The sequence below is a fragment of the Sphaeramia orbicularis genome, chromosome 8 (assembly GCF_902148855.1).
Source record: "Sphaeramia orbicularis chromosome 8, fSphaOr1.1, whole genome shotgun sequence".
Taxonomy (NCBI): Eukaryota; Metazoa; Chordata; class Actinopteri; order Kurtiformes; family Apogonidae; genus Sphaeramia; species Sphaeramia orbicularis.
In genome coordinates, this window is record NC_043964.1 from 19510929 (window position 1) to 19532701 (window position 21773).

A 21773-nucleotide genomic window follows, 5' to 3' on the forward strand; every position below is an offset into this window, starting at 1 on the left:
AAAAAGATATATTAAAAAAAAATAGTACCGCATAATTTTCATGTCCTTTTTACCATGTTACACACAGATTTTTGTATAAAAATAATCCAAAAAATTATAACAATGTGTTTTATCTGAAAAATTGTCTCTCTTTTGTCTTAGTAAATATTTATTTTTAAAATAGACCCAAAGTGCTTCCAAACTTGCTTCATAACATTAGTCTACATCTGGTTTGAATTTTTAGCCCCCATGTCCAGGGACCAGTTTCATAGAAGCACCCATATCTAAACATATGACACCAAAAAGGGCTTGGTAGAGTAATTCACTACAGTGGTAAACCAACAATAGATGCATTTTAATTGGTGTAGAAAACAAAACAAAAACATCCCCCATTATATTCAATACAGGGTCCAAAATGTATAAGACATTCAAAAATCTACTTTCATTAACTGTCAGTTCTGTCATGAATTTACTAATCTAATGGAACCAAATAACTAATGCAGTTCATACACACACTACTCACCTCCTTCACATGAATTATTCCACCTATTATAATGTGGAGATGACAGTTAATAATGTACCTTGGACCTTTATTTTTTTATTATCAGCTTATTATTTACTCACTGTTTTTTATGAATGTATCACTGATTGTGATATGCTACCAATGGGACTGCTTGTACTAGCATCTATATTTACTGTATTGTGTTTTTGTGGGAGTCTGAAGTATGTACTTTATTTATGCCTAAATACATTATGTTTAGGATAAATATAAAGAATTTATACATCTGGGAAACAAGAAAAAGTAATGAGAAGATTATGGAAGTGTTAAAATTGTAATATTTTGTATGTCTTTTAATAAATATAAAGCTATTAGGCACATTAAATAACATTATGTGGCTATAAAAAGCAAAAATAAATACTAAATAAGCTAGTATTTGGTATGTGTGATTGCTGTCTTTGCACATTAGCTGTATATAGATATAAATCTTGCAACTAAATCTGAAACTATATTCCTCAAATGTTTGATTAAATGTTCTTAAATTCTCTTGGACTCTGTAGCCTGTTCACTGTGAGCCGGATCTTGGTTGTCTTCATGTCAAACTAACACATAAAAAAACAGCACTCTCATCTGTAGGTCTCCATGGTAACTCTGATCTGTGCTTGTTCATTTCAGAGGGAGATGGTATACTCCTCCCGCGACTCATCTCCGACTCGCCGTCTCAACACCCTCCCCTCCTCGACAGCCTCTGCTTCCTCTGGCTCTCCGTCTCGCTCTCGTCTCTCGTACAGCGGAGGTCGCCCTCCATCCTTCACCGGCTCCCACCCCCAGCACGAACAGCAGCGGCATCCCCATCATCCTTCAGCCGGCCATGGTGCCAACGCAGGCCTGTCCCCGTCACCAAGCGCCATCCTGGAGCGCCGTGATGTCAAGCCTGACGAAGAAGTTTCTGCAAAAAACATGGCACTGATGAAGAATGAAAGCCTGTATGCAGATCCTTACAGCTTGATGCACGAGGGCCGTCTCAGCATCGCCTCTACTCAGTCTTTAGCTGCCATCGGAGACCCCTTTAGCTTTCCCGTGTCCAGTGGCCTGTACCGCCGTGGCTCTGTGCGATCCCTTAGCACTTACTCAGCCGCTGCTCTTCAAGGGGATCTAGACGATTCCCTGTACAAGCCTGGAGGTTCACTCTACTCTGATACATACTCCTCAGCCACTCTAGGCATGGGTTTTCGCATGCCACCCTCATCCCCTCAGAAAATCCCTGACATGCAACTGAGGGATAGGGACTCCTATTCCAGCTCACCCAGGGCCTCACCTGTCAGGCAGAGCTTCCGCAAAGACTCGGCCTCCTCCTCTGTGTTTGTGGATAGTCCCAAATCGAGACCAAGCTCCAGTTCAGAGCCTCTGTGTTTGACAGCTGGGCCGGGGGAGGGCGGCAGGGCCACACCTGGGTTCGGTTCTTCACTGACTGGACAAGATTCTGACACTAGCAGGTTTGTGTGAATTCATGCATCATTGTTATTCTGTTCCAATAATAGAATTATACACACTGATCTACCAACAACAGACTGACATTTGTTAAATCAAAATATCTAATATGACATTACGTTTCCTTCCACATTATGGAAAAATACGGAGTAATTTCCCGATCTGGAGTACAAGTATGAGAACATGAACAGAGAGAGAAGACCTTTCTGGACTATTAATGCCAAAAATACAATTAATTGATGTTTTTCATGGTGTGGGGAGCAAATCACTGGCCAAAATATTTACCACTGTGTAAGAGAGGCCAAACAAAAGTAAACATTATGATAATAAATGTAGTTTTTGACTGAAATCACACGCAAAGAGCTCATCCAGCATTTGATGTTAATTGGTTTGTATGAACTGGTGGATTATCAGCACAAATAGTGGAAGGATTGGACCAAAAATCAACAGACATGTTATGTTTTAAGACTAATTTCTGAAGCATGATGTATTAAATATGTTGTGTTACCCAGTTGCAGTCTTGTAATATTTTAATAGCTAAATCCACATTAAATTTGCATAATTAGCATCTAGCTATTTACAGTCGTGGAAAAAATTATTAGACCATCAAAAGTCATCAAAAACAGTGGTTATGCAATCAAGTGCTAACTCCTGTGTGTATCATGTGACTAAAACAGACCGAAAAGAAAACATGGAAAGCCTAAAAGCACTGTTTTTGTCGGTACAATGCCATAGGTATTGATGTAAGAACTGAAGTGATTTTGGTTATTATCGAGAAAAACATGGAAAATGGTTAGATATCAGCTCTGAAGTTAAACTCTTATGAGCTGTTTTTGTTGTTATTATATTTGTCCAAACAAATGTACCCTTAGTTGTACCAGGCATTAAAATGAACAAGAAATTGAGGAAAACAAGGGTGGTCTAATAATTTTTTCATGACTGTAGGTTCAGTTTTAAGAATTCAACATGTGCTTCTGTCAGTCATGTAGAAATAAACAGCTGACCAGGGGTGTAAGAAAATATTGGTATCGCAATATATCACGATATTTCACCTCACGATACTGTATCAATATCGAAAAGTACTGCATCGATATTTTTAGGTATTTATTCAAATGCAGACATGGCGGAGGTTCATTTTTGTTTTCTGTTTTTCAAGCTCTTTTATATCTATATTCATGGGTATTTTGTTCTGTTGTTTGTATACGACAAAAGTGCAATTGTGATATTGCAGGTCATAAATGTAGTTTTTTTTTAATTGATAATGCTATTTTGTTAAATAATGGATAATTCAAGCATCCTAAAAGCAGTTTTTACTGTCTGAAAGAGGCAAATGTTTGGTTTTTTATTGGAAATACACAAAAATAATGTTCTGATGTTGGAGGATTCAGGGACTGAACACTGAGTATTCTTTTCGCAATAGAATACAGATACTTACACAGAATCTTAAACTGTAATGTCTGTAAAACATTATTTATTTATGTATTTATTTGAGTGTTTGTTTTTTTTTGTACTGCTAAAGCCACATGTTAAATCTTGAATTTATCCAAATGCTGCACAATAAGTTTTTTCCAGGAAATAATCTTTTAAAAAAATAAACAAAACAAAAAATATCGCCCTGTTAACAATATCATGATATATCGTGATATATCATATTGTGAGCCTAGTATTGTGATTTGTATTGTATCGCCAGATTCTTGCCAATACACAGCCCTACAGCTAACTAAGTTAATCAACATGTATACGTCCTGTAATGTGTAATCCTAGATGGATTGGGTCATATTCAACCCAGTAATAATTTTTTAATCATTTAATTTGACCAGGAAATTGAAGAAAACAAGGGTGGTCTAATAATTTTTTCTGCAATTGTACAGAAATTTGAGTCTAGAAATGGAGAATATGTAGGAACCCTGTAAAATTTCTGCTTGTCTCACCAGTATAACTTACTGCTGCCACTAAATAAAAGTCTGTTTCAAGAAGAGCAAACCAAAAATATTCGTATCCATTTGCAGTCCTTCTAATCTGTAGTTTTAGTGCTTAATTACACTACTTTTGCCTGGCCTTTTGCAGGGATCATCGTCTTGAACGTATGGAGGCGATGGAGAAGCAGATCGCCAGCCTGACCGGCCTGGTGCAAAGTGTTCTGACCAGAGCGCCAGACAGTGACAGCACGTAAGACTCTCCATTATCCTCCATTAACCCTCTAAAACTCACAGATACGGCCTCAGCGCAGACACATAGGCAGCATTATCGACAGGAAAGGCAGCAGGCTATTATCACAGCCATTATCAGCGCGGCAGGAGTGAAGATGTATATTACTTTATTATGTGAGCACAGCACAAGTACAAGACACTAAACATTAGCTGGAGGCACAGTGTTATTGATGTATTCACTGATAAACTGACATGTGTTAGGTAGATTCTCACTAGATCTTTGAGTTATTGAAGCTTAACATTGTTACCATGACACTTCACTCTAATGAACACCGTAGGAACTCATTAGTAAGAGGACCACTTCTGATGGAATGATAGTGTCCAGTTGTAGTGCTGTTAGCGTTAGCACTGTAATTGCCTTGCCCTGTGGCCGTTGATCCTCAGGTGCGGCCTGCTGCGTCTCTGCATGATGGCGGGCTGCCCTCCGGACCAAGGGACGGAGTTCTCACGGCCATTACCTTTCTCTTCCAGCGAGAAGACCGAAACCAACAGCGACGGCTCCGCCACCGGAAGTGAGTACGGCAGTGTAACGTGACCTGTATGCTGAGTTTACTTTTTACTAACACTGCTCCCATGCTAACCTCTGAGTGTAGAAACTTTTTTTTTTCCCTGCTTACAATGCACTGTAATGTAGCCAGGAGTAATGGACAAAGAAACGCAGTAATGGTGACTGTGTTTTAAGACTAATTTATCCAAATGAAGAGGAGTAAGGACAAGTGTGGCCCATCTTTGCCAGCTGTTTTTTTTTTTTTTTACACTAGTTTTCTAACCCATTAACCTCTCTTTCTCTTTCCCTCTCATTTTCTGTTCAAATTGATTGATCACCCAGCATTTTTGAAATCCTGTTAATATTATAAAATAAGGATTGATGTAAATTCCTTTTCCATCATTTGTTACAGACCATCACAAGACTTACAGTCACGGAAAAAAATGATTAGACCATCACAAGTCATCAGAAATAATGGTTATGCCATCAAGTACTAACTCCTGTATGTATCATGTGACTAAAACAGACAGAAAAGAAAACATGGAATGCCTAAAAGCACTGTTTTTGGCAGTACAATGCCATATCTAGTAATGTAAGAACTTATTTTCAAGAAAACCATGGAAGATGGCAGATATCAGCTCTTAAATTAAACTTTTATGAGCAATTTTTGTTGTTATCATTATATTCATCCAAGCAAATCTACATTTAGTTGTACCAGGCATTAAAATGAACAAGAAATTGAAGAAAACAAGGGTGGTCTAATAATTTTTTTCCGCGACTGTATGTTCAATTCAGTTTTGGGGGGGAATGTGCTTAGTTAGAAAGCTCTTGTCGAAAATTTTATTTTGTTCGTAGTTTATTTATTCATATAAAACCCAACTGGCCTCTTCACGTTTAAGAAAACGAGAGCAGCAAACTGAAAAAAGAAAACAGAGCGAAAGAAGCACAATATGCAGACGAGGTTATAAATCCTATAAAAGTTGAACCAATCAGCCATAAGATTCTGATCGCTGACAGGCAAAGCGGCATTAATTTCGATCGTCTCATTACAATGGGACCTGTCAGTGTGTGGGATATATTAGACAGCAAGTGAACATTTTGCCCTCAAAGCTGATCAACAAAATAGGTAAGACAAGGGATCTGAGCAAATTTGACAAGGGAGAAATTGTGATATCAAATCACTGGGTCTGAGCATCTCCAGATCTTGGTCATTCCAGATGTAAAGTTGTCCAACACCTCCCACAGATGATCAATTGTCCTGAGATTGGAATGTCCTTCCTTGGTCCATTTTTGATTGGTACTAACCACTGCAGACCAGGAACACCCAACAAGACCTGCAGTTGTGGAATTGCTCTGACCCAGTCATCACCATTACAATATGGACCTGGTCAAAGTCGCTCAGTTCCTTAAGTTGATCATTTTGCTGCTTCCAACACATTACCTTCAAGGACTAAATGTTCATTTGCTGCCTAATATATCCAAACCCAATGAAAGGTGCAGGTGTAATGAAATAATAAATGGGTGCTTCTATGAAACTGGTCTCTAAAAACAGGATAGAGAGGCTAAAAATTCAAACCAGATGTAGACTAATGTTATGAAGCAAGTTTGGAAGTACTTTGGCTCTGTTTTGAAAATAAATACTTACTGAAATAAAAGGGAAACTATTATTCAGATAAAACACATTTTTATATTATTTTACATTATTATTATTATTTTACATTATTATATTATTTTACATTAATACAAAGATCCGTATGTAACACTGTCAAAAGGACATGGAAATTACACACTACTATTTTTTTTTTTAATATCTTTTTATTCTCTCAGGTACATTTTGGGACTCGAAGTAAATATGCAAGGCAGAGTATTTCACAAAAATGGCCGCTGTTGCGAAATCATTTGTGATTTATATGCGTTGAACTGGGCAGGTTCCGCATGTAACGCCAGTGGACACGATGGGTTACACACGAAACTTGGAATGAGACTGAGATTCATGAAAAACTTGCATGTCTGGATTAGAAAAAGCACTAGGATCAACACATTTAACACAGTGTCTTTATTTATAGGCCATTTCAAGCCATGTTAAACTGATCAAATGCACTGACACCTAGGTAGCTTTTCATGTCTCAATTTTGGTCCTATTTTTGGCCCCAGTGTTTTATTGAAAATTCATTAATTTTGGGACGGCTCAGAGCAAGAGTATAATTTTGTTGCATTTATCTGAGGTCATCATTAGGTACATCCTGGGGGGAAATATGTCTATATTTATCTTTTATTATTGGGTCTAAAAAGCTGGCAAAGTGCCAGGTACCAAAATGAACCCAGTTTCATAGAAGCACTCAAATATTATTACCACTTCTCCTCATAATGTTATGGCTGATCAGTGTATATGACCATAAATAAAGAAACAAAGTAAAGATGCACACATAAGGTAAACAATGAATACATAACACTCTTGTCTATCAGCTCAGCATCAAGACTGAAAAGAGGCATACACTAAACATTACAGCAGTTACTAAATCAGTGCCTCTTAAGCTCAGTAATTAACATATGCTCTCATTTGTTCAATCCTTTCAAAATGAACAGCTCCGTTTTCTGGGGGTTGTATGCCAGACCATTTTTCTGTTGGGAACAGGTTGCTGGGAAACAAGCAGAGGCTCCATGTACTGTAGAATAGCTCCCATTTCATAATTGTCTTAACCAGATACAAACTCAGTGTTCATTTTATGTCGAATTCACCCAGAGTATATAAGACAACAAATACAAGCAATAGGGGAAATAAACACCTAGCTCTGTAAAAAAAAAAAAAGAAAAAAAAAAGTATATTTACCTTCCAATAGCTTTGGTGCTGTGAAAGATGTTAAACAAACACACACACACAACAGGGTGAACATAACCTCTTTGGCGAGGTAGTGTAATAATACAGAAGTCTTTGAAGTAGCTTCTTTTTTACTTTTGACTCTACGTGTGTTGAAAGCAAAAGAATTGTGTATTTCTCAAAATATGAGACTGGGATTTGTTTTAAATAATAATGCTTTCAGAATATTTTTTTTTAGTCATTCCATACACTTAGACCATGCTCCTGTTTTTGTACTTCTCTTGTCTTCTTCTTGTTGCCTTTCTATAATTTTTGTAGTGCAGTTTTGGCACAACGAAGCCAGACTATCACAAGGCCAATGCAAGGACGACTCGTGTTTGACTTTTCTTCACATTTTGACACAATGCCAAAAAACCAAGCCATCAGCAGAGTCATTTTCTTCGCTGTAGTCAATAAAAAGCTCTGTGGGATCATTATTCTGCAAAAATGAACTTTTAGGACTTCCCTCTCTTCTCATTTTCTCTCTCTCTCTCTCTCTCTCTCTCTCTCGCCCTCACATTAATTTCTCGGTAACTGGCTCGCTCTTTCTATATTCCAGCTGGACGGCGGAAGCAGAAAGGTAGTTGCCATCTTCTACTCTTATCACCCCGTTTTATTTTTCCTATCAGGCTTCACTCCTGGCTCCTGCCCTCTCTATGGGTGTTTGATGTTTCTGGGTAGCTGGTGCTGTCTCTCCTCCTGTCTTTCTGCAGAACAAACTCTCCCACGTCCTATCTCTGTCTCTAATTTTTTCAATTTCTGCTTTGTTATACTTTGGGGATTTACAGGGGGGTCGCTTTATCACTAATCAGCTCCCTGCCTTTCATTTTTGTGTGTATGAGTGTGTGCTTTGAGGAAGTACGTGTGTGCTGAAATTGCTGGGGAGTCGATGGCCATACTCACAAAACCCTGTGTTAAGATAAGAGCATGGTTTTCCCCCTGTGTGTCACTACTGAATAGACTAATTGCACTTCCGTATGGGTTACTAATAGCATGAGCTCACCTTTCTCCCTGTGGGCTATTAGAGTTTTGTGAGTATGGCTTTATTTTGCATTCACACACTGTTTTTGTTCCAGTGTGTGTGCCCGGAAATTATGTGTATGTACTTTTCTTTCTGCCTCTGTGTGTGTTATTGTTTGTACTGTGTGTCACACGGGCCGAGTGCAAATCTGACGGGAGCGCCGCCCAGCAAAATAACCAATTTGTTTCCCGATGATCTCGTGGTGACCCCCGTATCCTGCTTTGTGATTGGCAGCTCACACACCGTCGGCACCTCTAGCTCTGATGCCTCCGCCTCCGTCTAACTTAACCCACGTGAACAGTGTCAGCCGCTTGCAGATGCAACTACACCTGCATGGATTGCAGCAAAATGCCACAGACCTACGCAAACAGCTCACCCAGCTGCGCAAAGTACAGGTATATAATCGCCACCATTACATGGAAATGAATGTAAATGAAATGTAAATGACTAACTGTACCATTGTGTCCAGAGGAGTTTTTCTACAGCACGGTACTCGCTCAACTCGACTTGAATTTTAGGCAGGACACGTCATATCAAATTTACTCTTTATTCATGGGGATGAATTTGCTCAAATCATGCTATGTAACAGTCTGAAAAAGCATGACATTTATTAAATGTTTTGTGCCTTTGTAGATCCACTGTGATCTGTAAGTTTTAATGCACATGTGAAAATGATGCTTAGACATAATATTGTTAAATTTCACTTATTTTTCTTAAAGGAGTTATATTTTGCTTTTTAAAAAAAAAATGGAATTATGCATTTTAAAACATTTCCCTGTGGTCTGCATAAACTGTAAATGCTATGCTTGGGTCTGAATTCTTCATTAATTCAACTCCACAGGTCCATCTCCAACCCTATTTCTGAGTAATGACAACAGAAAGGTAATTTTAAGCACTGGCCCTTTAAATGTACATGAGCCACTTCACGCCCCACCCCCTCCAGGTTGTTGGCTGTGCTGCTCTGTCCCGTTCAACCAAAACTGAACATTTTAGGTAGGGATGCACCGATACCACTTTTTTTCCAGACTGAGTACGAGTACTTACATTTGAGTACTTACTGATACCGATTACCGATACGAGTACTTAATAATACCATTAGAGTTCTTAGTTCCTTTTGTAAATGTGCTTTATTGTCATTGTCATTAGTCTGACTGGAACAAGGTGCTGCTACTAATATTTAATGTGCTGGAATGAGCATTTCTCAATTAATCCACCAGGGGGTGCCGCTCTTAATTAACCATACTGGACAAATACCATGAAGAAGAGTAAAGTTTTTTGAGAAGAAGAAAGTCAGTAATAACAAACATGGAGACGACAGAGGCAACACTAATGTGATACTAATATTGCAGCGTTTTCACTAGTTAGGTTTAAAAGCGAAGCTTCAGCAGGAAGGGAAAAGATAAATGAGCAATAAGTTTCATTTTCACCTACGCTGGCGGCGGTCTGCACTGCTCCATACCCCTGGCCCAGCCCTGGGTAGTTGTCAGAAATCTGTCAGTAGTTTTTCTGTAACTCACACAGTTGCTCTTTGAACAGATCCTCTACCTCCACGGTTCCCGCTGGTATTCTCCGTCTGGGTATGCATCTGTGAGCACCTGGAAAATGGATGGAATGTACGCAGAGGATGGACAGAACGCTCCTTCTGTATCTGTCTGTGTCTTTAATGTTACTTGCAGTCAGTGTTACTTTTATCACCGTCATTTATTTTGAAAAATCTCCACACTCTTCACACTCCCCACAAATTATTCCACCGCTGCGTACCTGCTGCACTGAACTGTGAATGTCACATGACCGTAAGTGGTATCGTTACATTTGTATCAGATTACTTTTACGATTACGAATACAAGTACACACACTGAGTATCGGAGCCGATGCCCGATACTGGTATCGGATCGGTGCATCCCTAATTTTAGGTAATCGGCTCAAATTTTGGACATATTTTCAGCATGGACTACAACTGCTGTTGCTGACAAACAATTATGGTGTACTCGGAGAAATGTTCATCGGAAGTCTTGACCTTATGTGCGCAAATGTTGTGACGGAAGTAGTTATAGACGTAAAAAAAAAAAAAAAAGGCAGGAATTAAAACAAGTTGTAGAAATCCGCTCAGTTTTTCCCAAAATGAATACAAAGATAGCTTTGCAGCACCTGGAGGGTTCAAATTCAAACTTTTTGAACTATTAGAGTCCAAATACACAAATAAATGTACCAAAGACTAATAAAAGTGGGTTTAGCACAATATGACCCCTTTAAGAAATGTCAGGTTGTTCATGGATGCTCAGGTTATTCACATTTTTTGTGAAAGGATAGTTTGTAAATATAAATATTTTCATACTGCTGCTTTACTTTTTAGCACCAAAACAAAAAGAAAAATATGGAGTTGTCATTATTTTACTGATCTGGTCAGTTTGAGATCAAATTGGGATGTAAGGGGCCCCTGAATTGAAAACAGTTTGACATCCCTAACATCCTCAAGATCCCAAAATGTCCCAAATAGAGGCAGAGATTCAGACAATTTGAGGAAATATACCCACATGACTGATGTGGGAAGAGGCTATGGAAGTAGACCAACGAATCATATAACCACCACAGGAGTAATGTCTACAAAAACCTAATGGGAAGAGTAGAACATGGGCTAAGAACCACCCTCTTACATTTTTGTGTGGAACCATAAAAAGGGATGAGAGCTGAAATTGTTTCTCATTTCCTTTAACACTTTACTACAGGACCCAAAGTCAGGGGAAAACAACACCAGAATTTAAAAACACCTTTCTCTTATAGATCTCTCCTTCTCGAAGAAAACACTAAATATAAAAATAAATAACCTGATGCAGATTTATGCCACTGTGGGAAAAAGAGAAGCCACTTTTCCGAGTTTCCCTGCCAAGCCATGGCATCACGTTGGAGGAAATCTTAACAGCAATCTGTAATTACAGCTGTCAATCACCCCTCCCTGACTGGTAGATTTCCACAGCCCAGTCCACAGATTGCCTGTATTTAGGCATCTGTAGTTACAGGATGCTTAAAGCTAATATGGAACCTGAATGCTAACAATCAGTTAAACTAAATGATATAAAGTAGGTTACAGAGATCAATTTGTGGTTTTGTAAAATTGTGAAATGAGAAGAGTGGACTACTGGCCTTGGCAGAGTGTATGGTCTCAATGCCCTTGTAGCCTATTATACTAAACCAATAGTTATACAACAAACCCACGCTGTCAACAAATGAGGAGCTACAGTCATTGTGACAAAGACAAAGGTTTCTGACACATTGAAGGTGACGTCATTGCAGTTTCATAACGACCAGATGCATTGAGAGGGTGAAAGGGTGCTATGTCTGCAGCGGAAGATGAAGAAAAATAGTGCTCGGAATGCAACGTGATATGAGTCGCATAAATATACATGCCACTTTTAATTAGCATATTTCTACGCATCATAAGCTTCCCGCACATATGTTCACACCACGTCAAATACCACGCACTGAGGGTTAGAACAAAGTTTTTCAACCTTGGGGTCGGGACCCCACGTGGGGTCGCCTGGAATTCAAATTGAGGTCGCCTGAAATTTCTAGTAATTGATAAAAATAAAATTTAAAAAAATTACTGATAAAAAATATATGGTGAGTTGAGAGAGACAATCACAATACAAAAAAGACATGACAAACTCTGAAGCTGAAACTGAAGCACTGTGGTACTTTGTATCTTTCAAATGTTCATTGTCGCCAGTTTAAAATGCTGCAGCTGTTTCATAATTCATAATTTGAGTTATTATTTGTTCAGTATTAATTGTCAGCCTTGTAAATCCAAGCTGGACTGACTGTACATATCCTGACCAAGGAAGATGAAATTCTCACTTTGTGCAGTAATCTACACCTGGCTTTTCTGCCTCCATCCATTATAATATACATTATACAGTCTAAATGTCATGTAAAATTAATGTTTATTTGCAACATGGTATAGCAAACTGTTACATGATCAGAAACAAATGAATTTTAGCCAAAAAAAAAAAGTCTCTGTTTTGAATATCTGGGGTCACCAGAAATTTGAGATGTTAAAATGGGGTCACAAGCCCAAAAAGGTTGGGAAGGTTGGGTTAGAGGTTTTAGTTATGTGAACCAGAGATCTTGGCGTAAAATTGACACATGATGAAATGGTGTTGAATAACAAGCGAAAGGCCAAAAATGCATACGTATAGCACGTCAGATGCCATAAGAACTGGCGTGATATGCAACGTGATTTCATGAGATCAATCTCTGGTATGAATAGAGTAGAGTGAGTCGAGTTGAACTGGTAACATATGGTGGAAAAGTGCTGTAAGAGACATGCAGAAAACAGATTTTAGTTTTTAAGCATCTGGAATGGTCGTATTTCATACACGCTGTCATTATTTACATCTCTATTGTGAAGAATGTGTTTACACTTGAATACATGTATGAAAAGCTGCTGTCTTTGATGTGTGCTAGATCCTCACTTCAATCTTGTACCAACAGTAAATAACACCTGCAGATTGATATAGCAACACTGCATGACACATTGAGGGCACTGTATCTTTTGAAGATTAATAATAAAATAGAAGAAGAAACATAAAAGCTCAGGTTCAGCTCACATATCACAACACATCACGTATTGTCCTACAAAGATAGATTGCAGAGATGCAGACTCGCATGAAATCCCAAAAGAAAACAGAAAAATGAGGTCCCCATTTATTCAATTTCTCTCGAGCGGTGCCAGTCACCACAGGAGAAGTCAATGAGTTAAATGCTTCCAGTAGCTTCTGAGGAGAGAATTCAAGCCTCTTGCAGGAGAAAAAAAAAATGAAGAGGAATGTGAGGGCTGCTTTTATTCTGTTCCACCTCAGCAATCACAACCGAGCTGCTGAGACGCTGAGTGCCAAACAGCTGTGCCGGTGCTATACCATGATAAGACAGCTCACGGTTTACCTGCCTTGTTTGCCCAAGTGTGACCCCCACACCTGAACCCATATTGTTGCCCAGGGCAAGGGCCAGTGGCTTAAATTTTACATGTACTCATAAATTATACAGTGCAACTGTGCAGGAAAGACAGGCAGCTGGGAGTGTGAGCACATCACTGCGAGATCAAAAATCTGAAAATGTATTCTCTAAATCAATCTAATACATTTAATATTTAAAGTTTCCTGTGTTTGGTCAGCTTTATCTGCATCATCATTTACTGTCGTATAATACTGAATACATGGAAATTTCACATTAGCGATATTGTCTTGTTTCACCTTCCTGGAACACACAGCGGATAAATTATTAATTTTTCTGCTTACCAGGTGCTTTTATCTCAGGGAGTTGTATTACATGCAGTATTCCTGTAGAATATTCCATTCATATTACGAAGAGCAAGCCAAGTTACAGGAAATATTATGCATGTGTGCACGTACACACCTCGTGAACTGCATCTCACTGTGTTTTTGAGAAGAAACTCACGAGCACTGCCTGAAAAACACCTCAGCAGTCAGGGGTTAGGGTTAAATGCTGTGGTATAATGAGACAAAAAAGGTCACAGTAAAAGTTGAGGCTACAGTTTGCCTTTTTAAGTTCAGGGGAAAACACAACTGTTGTCAAAGACTTAAAAAATTTAGCAGCAATAGCAGATTTTACAGCTATTCTCCTGAGGCCTGCTGGGCTAACATTCTTTTCCAAATTCTCGCTGAGGCTACAACACTCCCTGCTTTAGTAAGAACAGTATATGTTATCTGTAATGTATGTATGTGCAGATGGAGAACCAGGATTCGGTACGGACTCTGCTGAAACGGACTGAAGCGGAGCTGAACGTGCGCGTGGCTGATGCCCTGAGGAAGCAGGAGGATCCCCTGCAGAGACAGCGCCTCCTGGTGGAGGAGGAGAGGCTGAAGTATCTCAATGAGGAGGAGCTCATCATCCAGCAGCTCCAGTCAGTATCAGTCAGATGTGGACAGATGTTGAACTGTAATGTAGGACTGTTAAACAGACAGAGAGGTAGCACACAGTAAAAAAAACAGTGTCAATTTAACCCTAGAGAGTTGAATTTAACTCTGTTTCAGATAACAGTTAGTCCCACTCAAAATTAAGTAAAATTGACTCTATGGCCAGTGTCAAATTTTCAGAGTTAATTCTGCTCAATTCAGTGTCAAAATTAACAATGAAATGTGTAAAAAATATTTAGCACTGTGGTGTTTTCACACTGTTGAGAGTAATATGATTACACTTTATAAAGCTATTTTTACTCCAGATTTAGTTATAAAATGACTCTATATGGTTTTAATATTTATTTATCCACAGTGTTATTTTCTTCATCAGTTTGCAGCCTCCATTAATATTGAAACTATGTAGAACTGCAGGGGTCCTCAAGGTGGGGGTCGTGAAAGGTATGAGTTTGCTCTATGGGTTTCTATCACCCTAGAACACAGGTGTCAAACATGCGGCCTGGGGGCCAAAACCGGCCCGCCAAAGGGTCCAATCTGGCCACTGGGATAAATTTATGAAATGCAAAAAGTACAACAGTCAATGGTGTTAAAATCATTTTTGGTCAATTCAATCTAAAATGGGTCAGACCAGTGAAACACTATCATAATAACCTATAAATAATGAAAACTGCAAATTTCTCTCTTTGTTTTAATGTATAAAAGGTAAAATTACACAAAAATGTTTACATTTACAGACTAGCCTTTTACAAAAAATTTCAATAACCTGAAATATCTTAAGAGAAGTATGTAGAATTTTATCAATATTCTGCCTGTTACTACATGTTTTCTGTATTTGTTGATCCACTGTGATCTGTAAGTTATGATGCCCATGTATAAATGATAAAATAAAGTGTAATATTGTTAAAATTGCTCTTATTTTTCCTAAGAATTTTCAGGTTGTTCATATTTGTTCGTTAAGTACAGTTCGTAGATTTAAACATTTTCATTATGGAATTTGACTTTTTTCACTCAAAAACATAGAAAAAACTTTAGTGTCGACATTATTTATCAGTTCTTATCCTATTATCTATATTGTTTTACTGGTCCAGCCCACTTTATTACATATTAGTCTGTATGTGGCCCCTGAACTCAAATGAGTTTGACACCCCTGCCCTAGAACATTGTTTTCCTTTGAAAGAGCATAGTCCTCCCCATTTATAATACAATTAGTGGTACAGCAACAATCAGGTAAGGCATTGTTCTGCCTACAGGTTTAACTAATGGTGTCACATGAATAAAAAAATAAACATAAAAAGGCCAATAAACGTTGTAGAAGAGACATATTAACCTAAATAAACATTAACATAAACCTCCCTTGAACCCCTGCACGTAAAATAGAACACAGTGAGTAAAATGTCCAGTACCCACAATGCAATGTGGCAGACTGGCACTAATCATCACTCTGTAGAATTGAATTTTACACTGCATCTGTGCAGAACTTTCCACTGACTTTTATTTTTTTTTTCAAGATATGTTTTTATTAATGGAAGCTTTTACAGGATGTTTATGGTGTTTAACAAACATCTACAGTTCGTTACAGTGAGATAAGACGCATTTTACAGAAGGAACATGCATAAATGTATACACTTACAGACACACCACACAGGGATGATGTGTGAATGTCAGAAGAGAAAAGAAGAAATATATAAATAAATTAATAATAATAATAAAAACACTGACTTTTAACTCTACTGTTAAAGCTGGTTTACTCTCCATAGAGCTATAAATACTCTAGGTTAAAATACCTTGACTCTGAAATATTGATGCTGCATTTTTTTTACTGTGCCGAGTATATGGGTATGGAAATCTAAGCATCTTTGTAAAAACGATTAATCAGTAACAATTCAACTGTAGTTATGAGAAAATGTAGCAATTCCCAACTCAGTTACAACACCCTAACTCATTTTTAGATGCTGTTTGGAATGTATGAATTGTTCAAGTGAGTTCCTGTCATGTATTCCGTAATTGCTTCGTACATGACAAAGTTCATATCTGTTTTATAATTAGATGACTCACAGCCTAACACAGTGATAGGATGAAATTCTAACTGTAATTAAACCCTGCATCGTGTAAGATGCTTATTAAGATCTGAGGTGCGAGACCGTCCAGCAGCTAATTGAAGTGACTGCAAAACGAGAGCAGAGAGCTACCTTGAGATTTAATAATCAGATAACTTGCGTCCTTTTTAGTATGTTGGAAATGTTCACCATGATAATGATTCCTGAGTTTGTCTGCGAGCAGTAGAGCAGTCCCTGTTACCAAGTTTGAGTGGCATTTTGATAGCAAACTAATTGGTTGAACTGTTCGATGATCTCTGCTAATCGCTGCCTTGCTAATGGCCAATTTATCCTGGTTAATTACACATAGAAGTTTGAGTCATTACGTAACTAGAGGCAGATTTATTTGACATTACATCTGGCCAGACTAGTCGCAGACGCCACATTACAACCGAACATTCTCACATTAAATAGATTTTTTATTGTTGTAATTTTTCACCAGTTACTTCATTTATTTATTTTTTTAACCTGAATAGTTGGCGTGAAACTTTCATATATCCATCCGTACTCCTCAACCACCCAGAATTGTTGTGTTGTGTTCTAGTTGTGCAGCTGCCAAATGACTCGGAGACAGTTTATTGGCAGACACTTTACTGAAACCCGCATAGCATAATTCTGAGATAAATATTCAGTAAAATTTAAGTGTAGCGGAGGATTCCCTGGTGTTCAGCCTTCTGTCTGTTCCATCTCAGTGATCTGGAGAAGTCAGTGGAGGAAATCCAGAAGGAGTCGTCTGTCAACCACAAGCTGGTGACAGTGCAGGAGCTGGAGGAGAAGGCCACGGTTCTGAGAAAGCTGGGAGAAACACTCACAGAACTGAAAAGTGAGTCACGCTGGCACATTTCACATTCTGCGCACAAAACACAGACTCTACTCGGGCAAACAGTTTATAATACACGACTTATTCACCACTCCACTGATTATCTTATCGTCATCCACAACCGGTCTGTCAGCCAATTTGCACCGACTGCTGTTTTAATGAACTCCCTGACCACTTAAGCAGTCATTTAAATCTATTTTACATGATTTTAACATCCTGTGTTTGATTGTATTGATGAGTTTTGATTAAATCAGTTGTTGTACTCTGCCACCTCCTCCTGCAGATCAGTTCCCAGGCCTCCAGAGTAAGATGCGAGTCGTCCTCAGGGTGGAAGTAGAGGCTGTCAAATTCCTAAAGGAAGAGCCACATAGACTGGATGCCCTGTTAAAACGCTGCAAGACGATTACTGACACCCTCACCACCATGCGAAAGTATGATCCTTCTGGGAGTATCAGTACATTAGCATTCAGTTTATGAATTATATTGGCTTTATTGGAGGGATTCGATCCTGTTCCATAGAGTGTCTCTTGTTATGCCTCTGTGTTTCTACTGTAGCTCACAACAGACAAAACAGAAACTGGCTAAAAGAAATAATCATTTTATATTTATTGTTATAATTATTATTGACCTCTTCTTTCAAAGGTAGATGCTATTTCAGCAATGTCTGTGTAGATTTTTCCATTTTCCATAAATCTGTATCCAAACCTTTCATGACCTTTTTTTATTTGCTCAGTCTTTTATTCTTGGTATAGTATTTAATTTTCTATTGGACTGTCTTCTCTCGGTAGCACTTTGAGATTCCGCTGAATGAAAAGTGCTTTATAAATGCAATTTATTATATTATTATATGACTTTAAAGAGCCAGTTTGTGTTGGACTGGAGAATAAATTGTCATTACACAGATTTACAAATTGAATAATTTGAAGTAATCCTCTAAATAGTCATTGAAACGCAGTTGTCACATAAAATTGTGTCCAACACCAGATACAAAATAAAACTTTGCTTGTTTGTGGTCTATTCAGAAGAGATGTTTCCATTTGTACCTCTGTCAAAAAGATTATGTTTTCACCCAAAGCTGATTAATAACTTTTCCTGTATTTCCAGACAAGCAAATGAGGGCGTATGGAAAAAACAAGAAGACTTCTCTAATCCCACATCCAAGCACAACGAGGATTTGCGAAAGTTTGCAGACTTTGACATACCCACTAGCCCTCCACTTACTATCAATGACCTCAGCGGAGGTAATAGTCTGTCCAATTGGAGCCCCCACTCCAGCCTAAGCCGTGGCCATGGGAACCTGTCAGGCCCTCACAAGGACAATCATCCTCCTGTTCCCCACAAGGGCAAAGCCCTGGAGGAGCTGGAACGCCGTTCTGCTGCTGACAAAGCTTTGTCAGTAGAGGTCCGACTGGTACGAATGATTTCTGCTGATCTTTGTCAATCATTCATTCATTCATTTATTTGTTTTGAGCAGAAGGAAAAAAAACTAAACATTTTTAGGTGTACAAGGAACCAATATCAGAGCAAATACATCAATAAATAAAGATGATCAAGACAATATAGCAATTGCCATGTACACTAGTAATAACAAAATTAATTTAATATATACTGCTCAAAAAGGAGTGGGAAGAAGAAAACTTATTAAATCCCACCTCCATCTCACATTTATGCAGCATACACTGGAAAATATGCCCCTCCAAAAACAAGTTAAAAAAATTACACAAGATATTTTTGCTTGAAATAAGCGAAAAAGATCTGCCAATGGAACAAGTGAAAATTATCTTGGTAAGATTTCTTGAAATAACATTTTCAAGATCTATTGTTTAAAAATAAGTTCCTATATCTCACTGAAAAGTTACTCTTAAGGTGACTATGTCTTATTTTAAGTGTGATGAGATATTTGGACTAGAAATGAGAAAAATACACTTGGTAAGATCTTGATTTTTTCCAGTGTAACACATTACTTTTGCTTCCTTCATGATAAAGTTACATCTTTTTAGAGTCTTAATAATGTAAATAACATATAGTAAACAGATTATGAAAGCTGATGTATATTACACATTGTAACTATCTAAATGATAGTCTGCATAACTTATGATACAATATATTTCATATACCAACAATGGTAATGGAAGTGACACATAACAACATGGTAAACAATGACAGGCACATACCAACAAAAGGTAAGAAAGAGCCAAGGATAGAATGGTCCAGCAATTAACAATAAGACCCACCCTCCCTGTACTGTGACTAGACCATACTTTTGTAAAGTGCTTTAAAACTGAGGATATTTTGGCATTGCTTGTTTGTTTGTTTGTTTATTTATCTATTTCGAATTTGCATTAAAACTAAACAACAAAAGGATTATATAAAAGAAAGTCCAACATTCGAAAAGGAGTGGGATGAATTTTTAAATTATAATCTCCCGCCCCCTTACCCCATCCTTCAACCTACCCTAAATTCCTACACAAAACGCAAAATTGCTGTACATATCAAGAATAGACTGTCCCTTTGAACGCAGCATTTCACAATAAAGTAAACTGTTCTTTTCATAGCAGTAATAGCGCACATATCAAAAACAAAAATAAACTCTGTCCATTTCATAACAATAATGCACATTTAAAAAAACAAAAATAAAGTCCGTCCATTTCATAACAGTAATACACATATTAAAAAACAAAAAATAAACTCTATCCATTTCATAACAGTAATACACATATTAAAAAACAAAAAAATAAACTGTCCATTTCATAACAGTAATACACATATTAAAAAACAAAAAATAAACTGTCCTTTTCATGGCAGTAATAGTGCACATATCAAAAACAAAAATAAACTCTGTCCTTTTCATAACAATAATGCACATATAAAAAAACAAAAATAAAGTCCGTCCATTTCATAACAGTAATACACATATTAAAAAACAAAAATAAACTCTATCCATTTCATAACAGTAATACACATATTAAAAAACAAAAAATAAACTGTCCTTTTCATGGCAGTAATAGTGCACATATCAAAAACAAAAATAAACTTTGTCCTTTTCATAACAATAATACACGTATTAACAAACAAAAAATAAACTCTGTCCATTACATAGCGATAATACACATATTAAAAAACAAAAAATAAACTCTGTCCATTTCATAACAGTAACACACATTAAAAAACAAAAAATAAACTCTGTCCTTCTCGTAGCAGTAATAGTGCACATATCAAAAACAAAAATAAACTCTGTCCATTTCATGACAATAAAACATATATCAAAAACAAAAGTAAATTATCCGTTCCATAACAATAATACGCAAAAAAACCAGTCCATTTCTTAACAGTAATATACTTATCAAAAATAAACCATATCCAATTTATAACAAATATCCACAGTTTCACCCCACATACAGACAGACAAAAGCACTTCCTGGCTGTTCGAACCTTATAAAGTGTTACATTTGCAAAGCCTCTTATCTTGTGTTCTTTGTGTCATCACCTGCATAGTGTGCTTCTGATACTGCCACACTGCAACACTTCAGTATTCATAAAGATCTATGTCTCTAATTCTCAGGCAGCAGAACGGGACTGGGAGGAGAAGAGGGCCAGTCTGACCCAGTACAGTGCCCAGGACATCAACCGGCTGCTGGAGGAGACCCAGGCTGAGCTCATGAAGGCTATTCCAGACCTAGACTTTGCTGCCAAACAGATTAAGTCCTCTAACACACCATCCTCCCAGACCCCTATAAGTGGAGCTGGAACCCCAGAGCACCGCACCAACAAACCCCAGCACAAGCTTACTGGGAAAGAAGGAGGATCCAGGCGTGGCTCAGGTAAGATGAAGAGCACTTTGTCTGAAAGAGTCAGCTGTCTGAATCCAGTTTCTCTGAAAGGCATCAGAGCTTATTAAATTCTCCTAAAAGCACTTGCTCCTTAAACTAAAATGACTCAAATCGACACAACAGAAAATAAGATTTACGTTTCACTTCACATATAAATTTCTAATATTGATCACATTTTTTCATGCTTATAATCACTTCATAGCTGGTCTCACTTTTTACAAATAACAATATAGAATGTAGTGTAACATGATAAAACAAATATAATAAAATGCAGTAAAATAGCTTACTTCAATGATACACAATATAGAAATATAGAGAAAATGACAACCAAATTTAATAGAATAACCCATGAAGACCCAAACAGCCACAGGCAACCAAAATCATCTACCACTCTAAAATATTTCATAACTTCTGATCCACTAATCCTATCAATCCATGTATATAATTGGTGTAAAATGCAGTTTCTCATCTTTTCATGGTCATCAGATATGACCCATTTGGACGCTCAAAGGCTCCGTAGTGAACGTGGAAACACCGTCATCTTCTACAACAT

General features: G+C 37.7%; 1 protein-coding gene across 5 annotated transcripts in view; it reads left to right on the plus strand.

The window, feature by feature from the left end:
• Positions 1-21773, plus strand: part of srcin1a (SRC kinase signaling inhibitor 1a) — a 119236-nt gene that overhangs the window by 66647 nt on the left and 30816 nt on the right. For all 5 annotated transcript variants that reach the window (XM_030141470.1, XM_030141466.1, XM_030141467.1 and 2 more), the window contains exons 8-17: positions 1154-1974; positions 4037-4138; positions 4564-4691; positions 8083-8103; positions 8779-8939; positions 14286-14461; positions 17263-17393; positions 17674-17821; positions 18495-18801; positions 20953-21211. In XM_030141470.1, the coding sequence (XP_029997330.1) occupies positions 1154-1974; positions 4037-4138; positions 4564-4691; positions 8083-8103; positions 8779-8939; positions 14286-14461; positions 17263-17393; positions 17674-17821; positions 18495-18801; positions 20953-21211 (2254 nt within the window). The remainder of the gene's footprint in view (positions 1-1153; positions 1975-4036; positions 4139-4563; positions 4692-8082; positions 8104-8778; positions 8940-14285; positions 14462-17262; positions 17394-17673; positions 17822-18494; positions 18802-20952; positions 21212-21773) is intronic.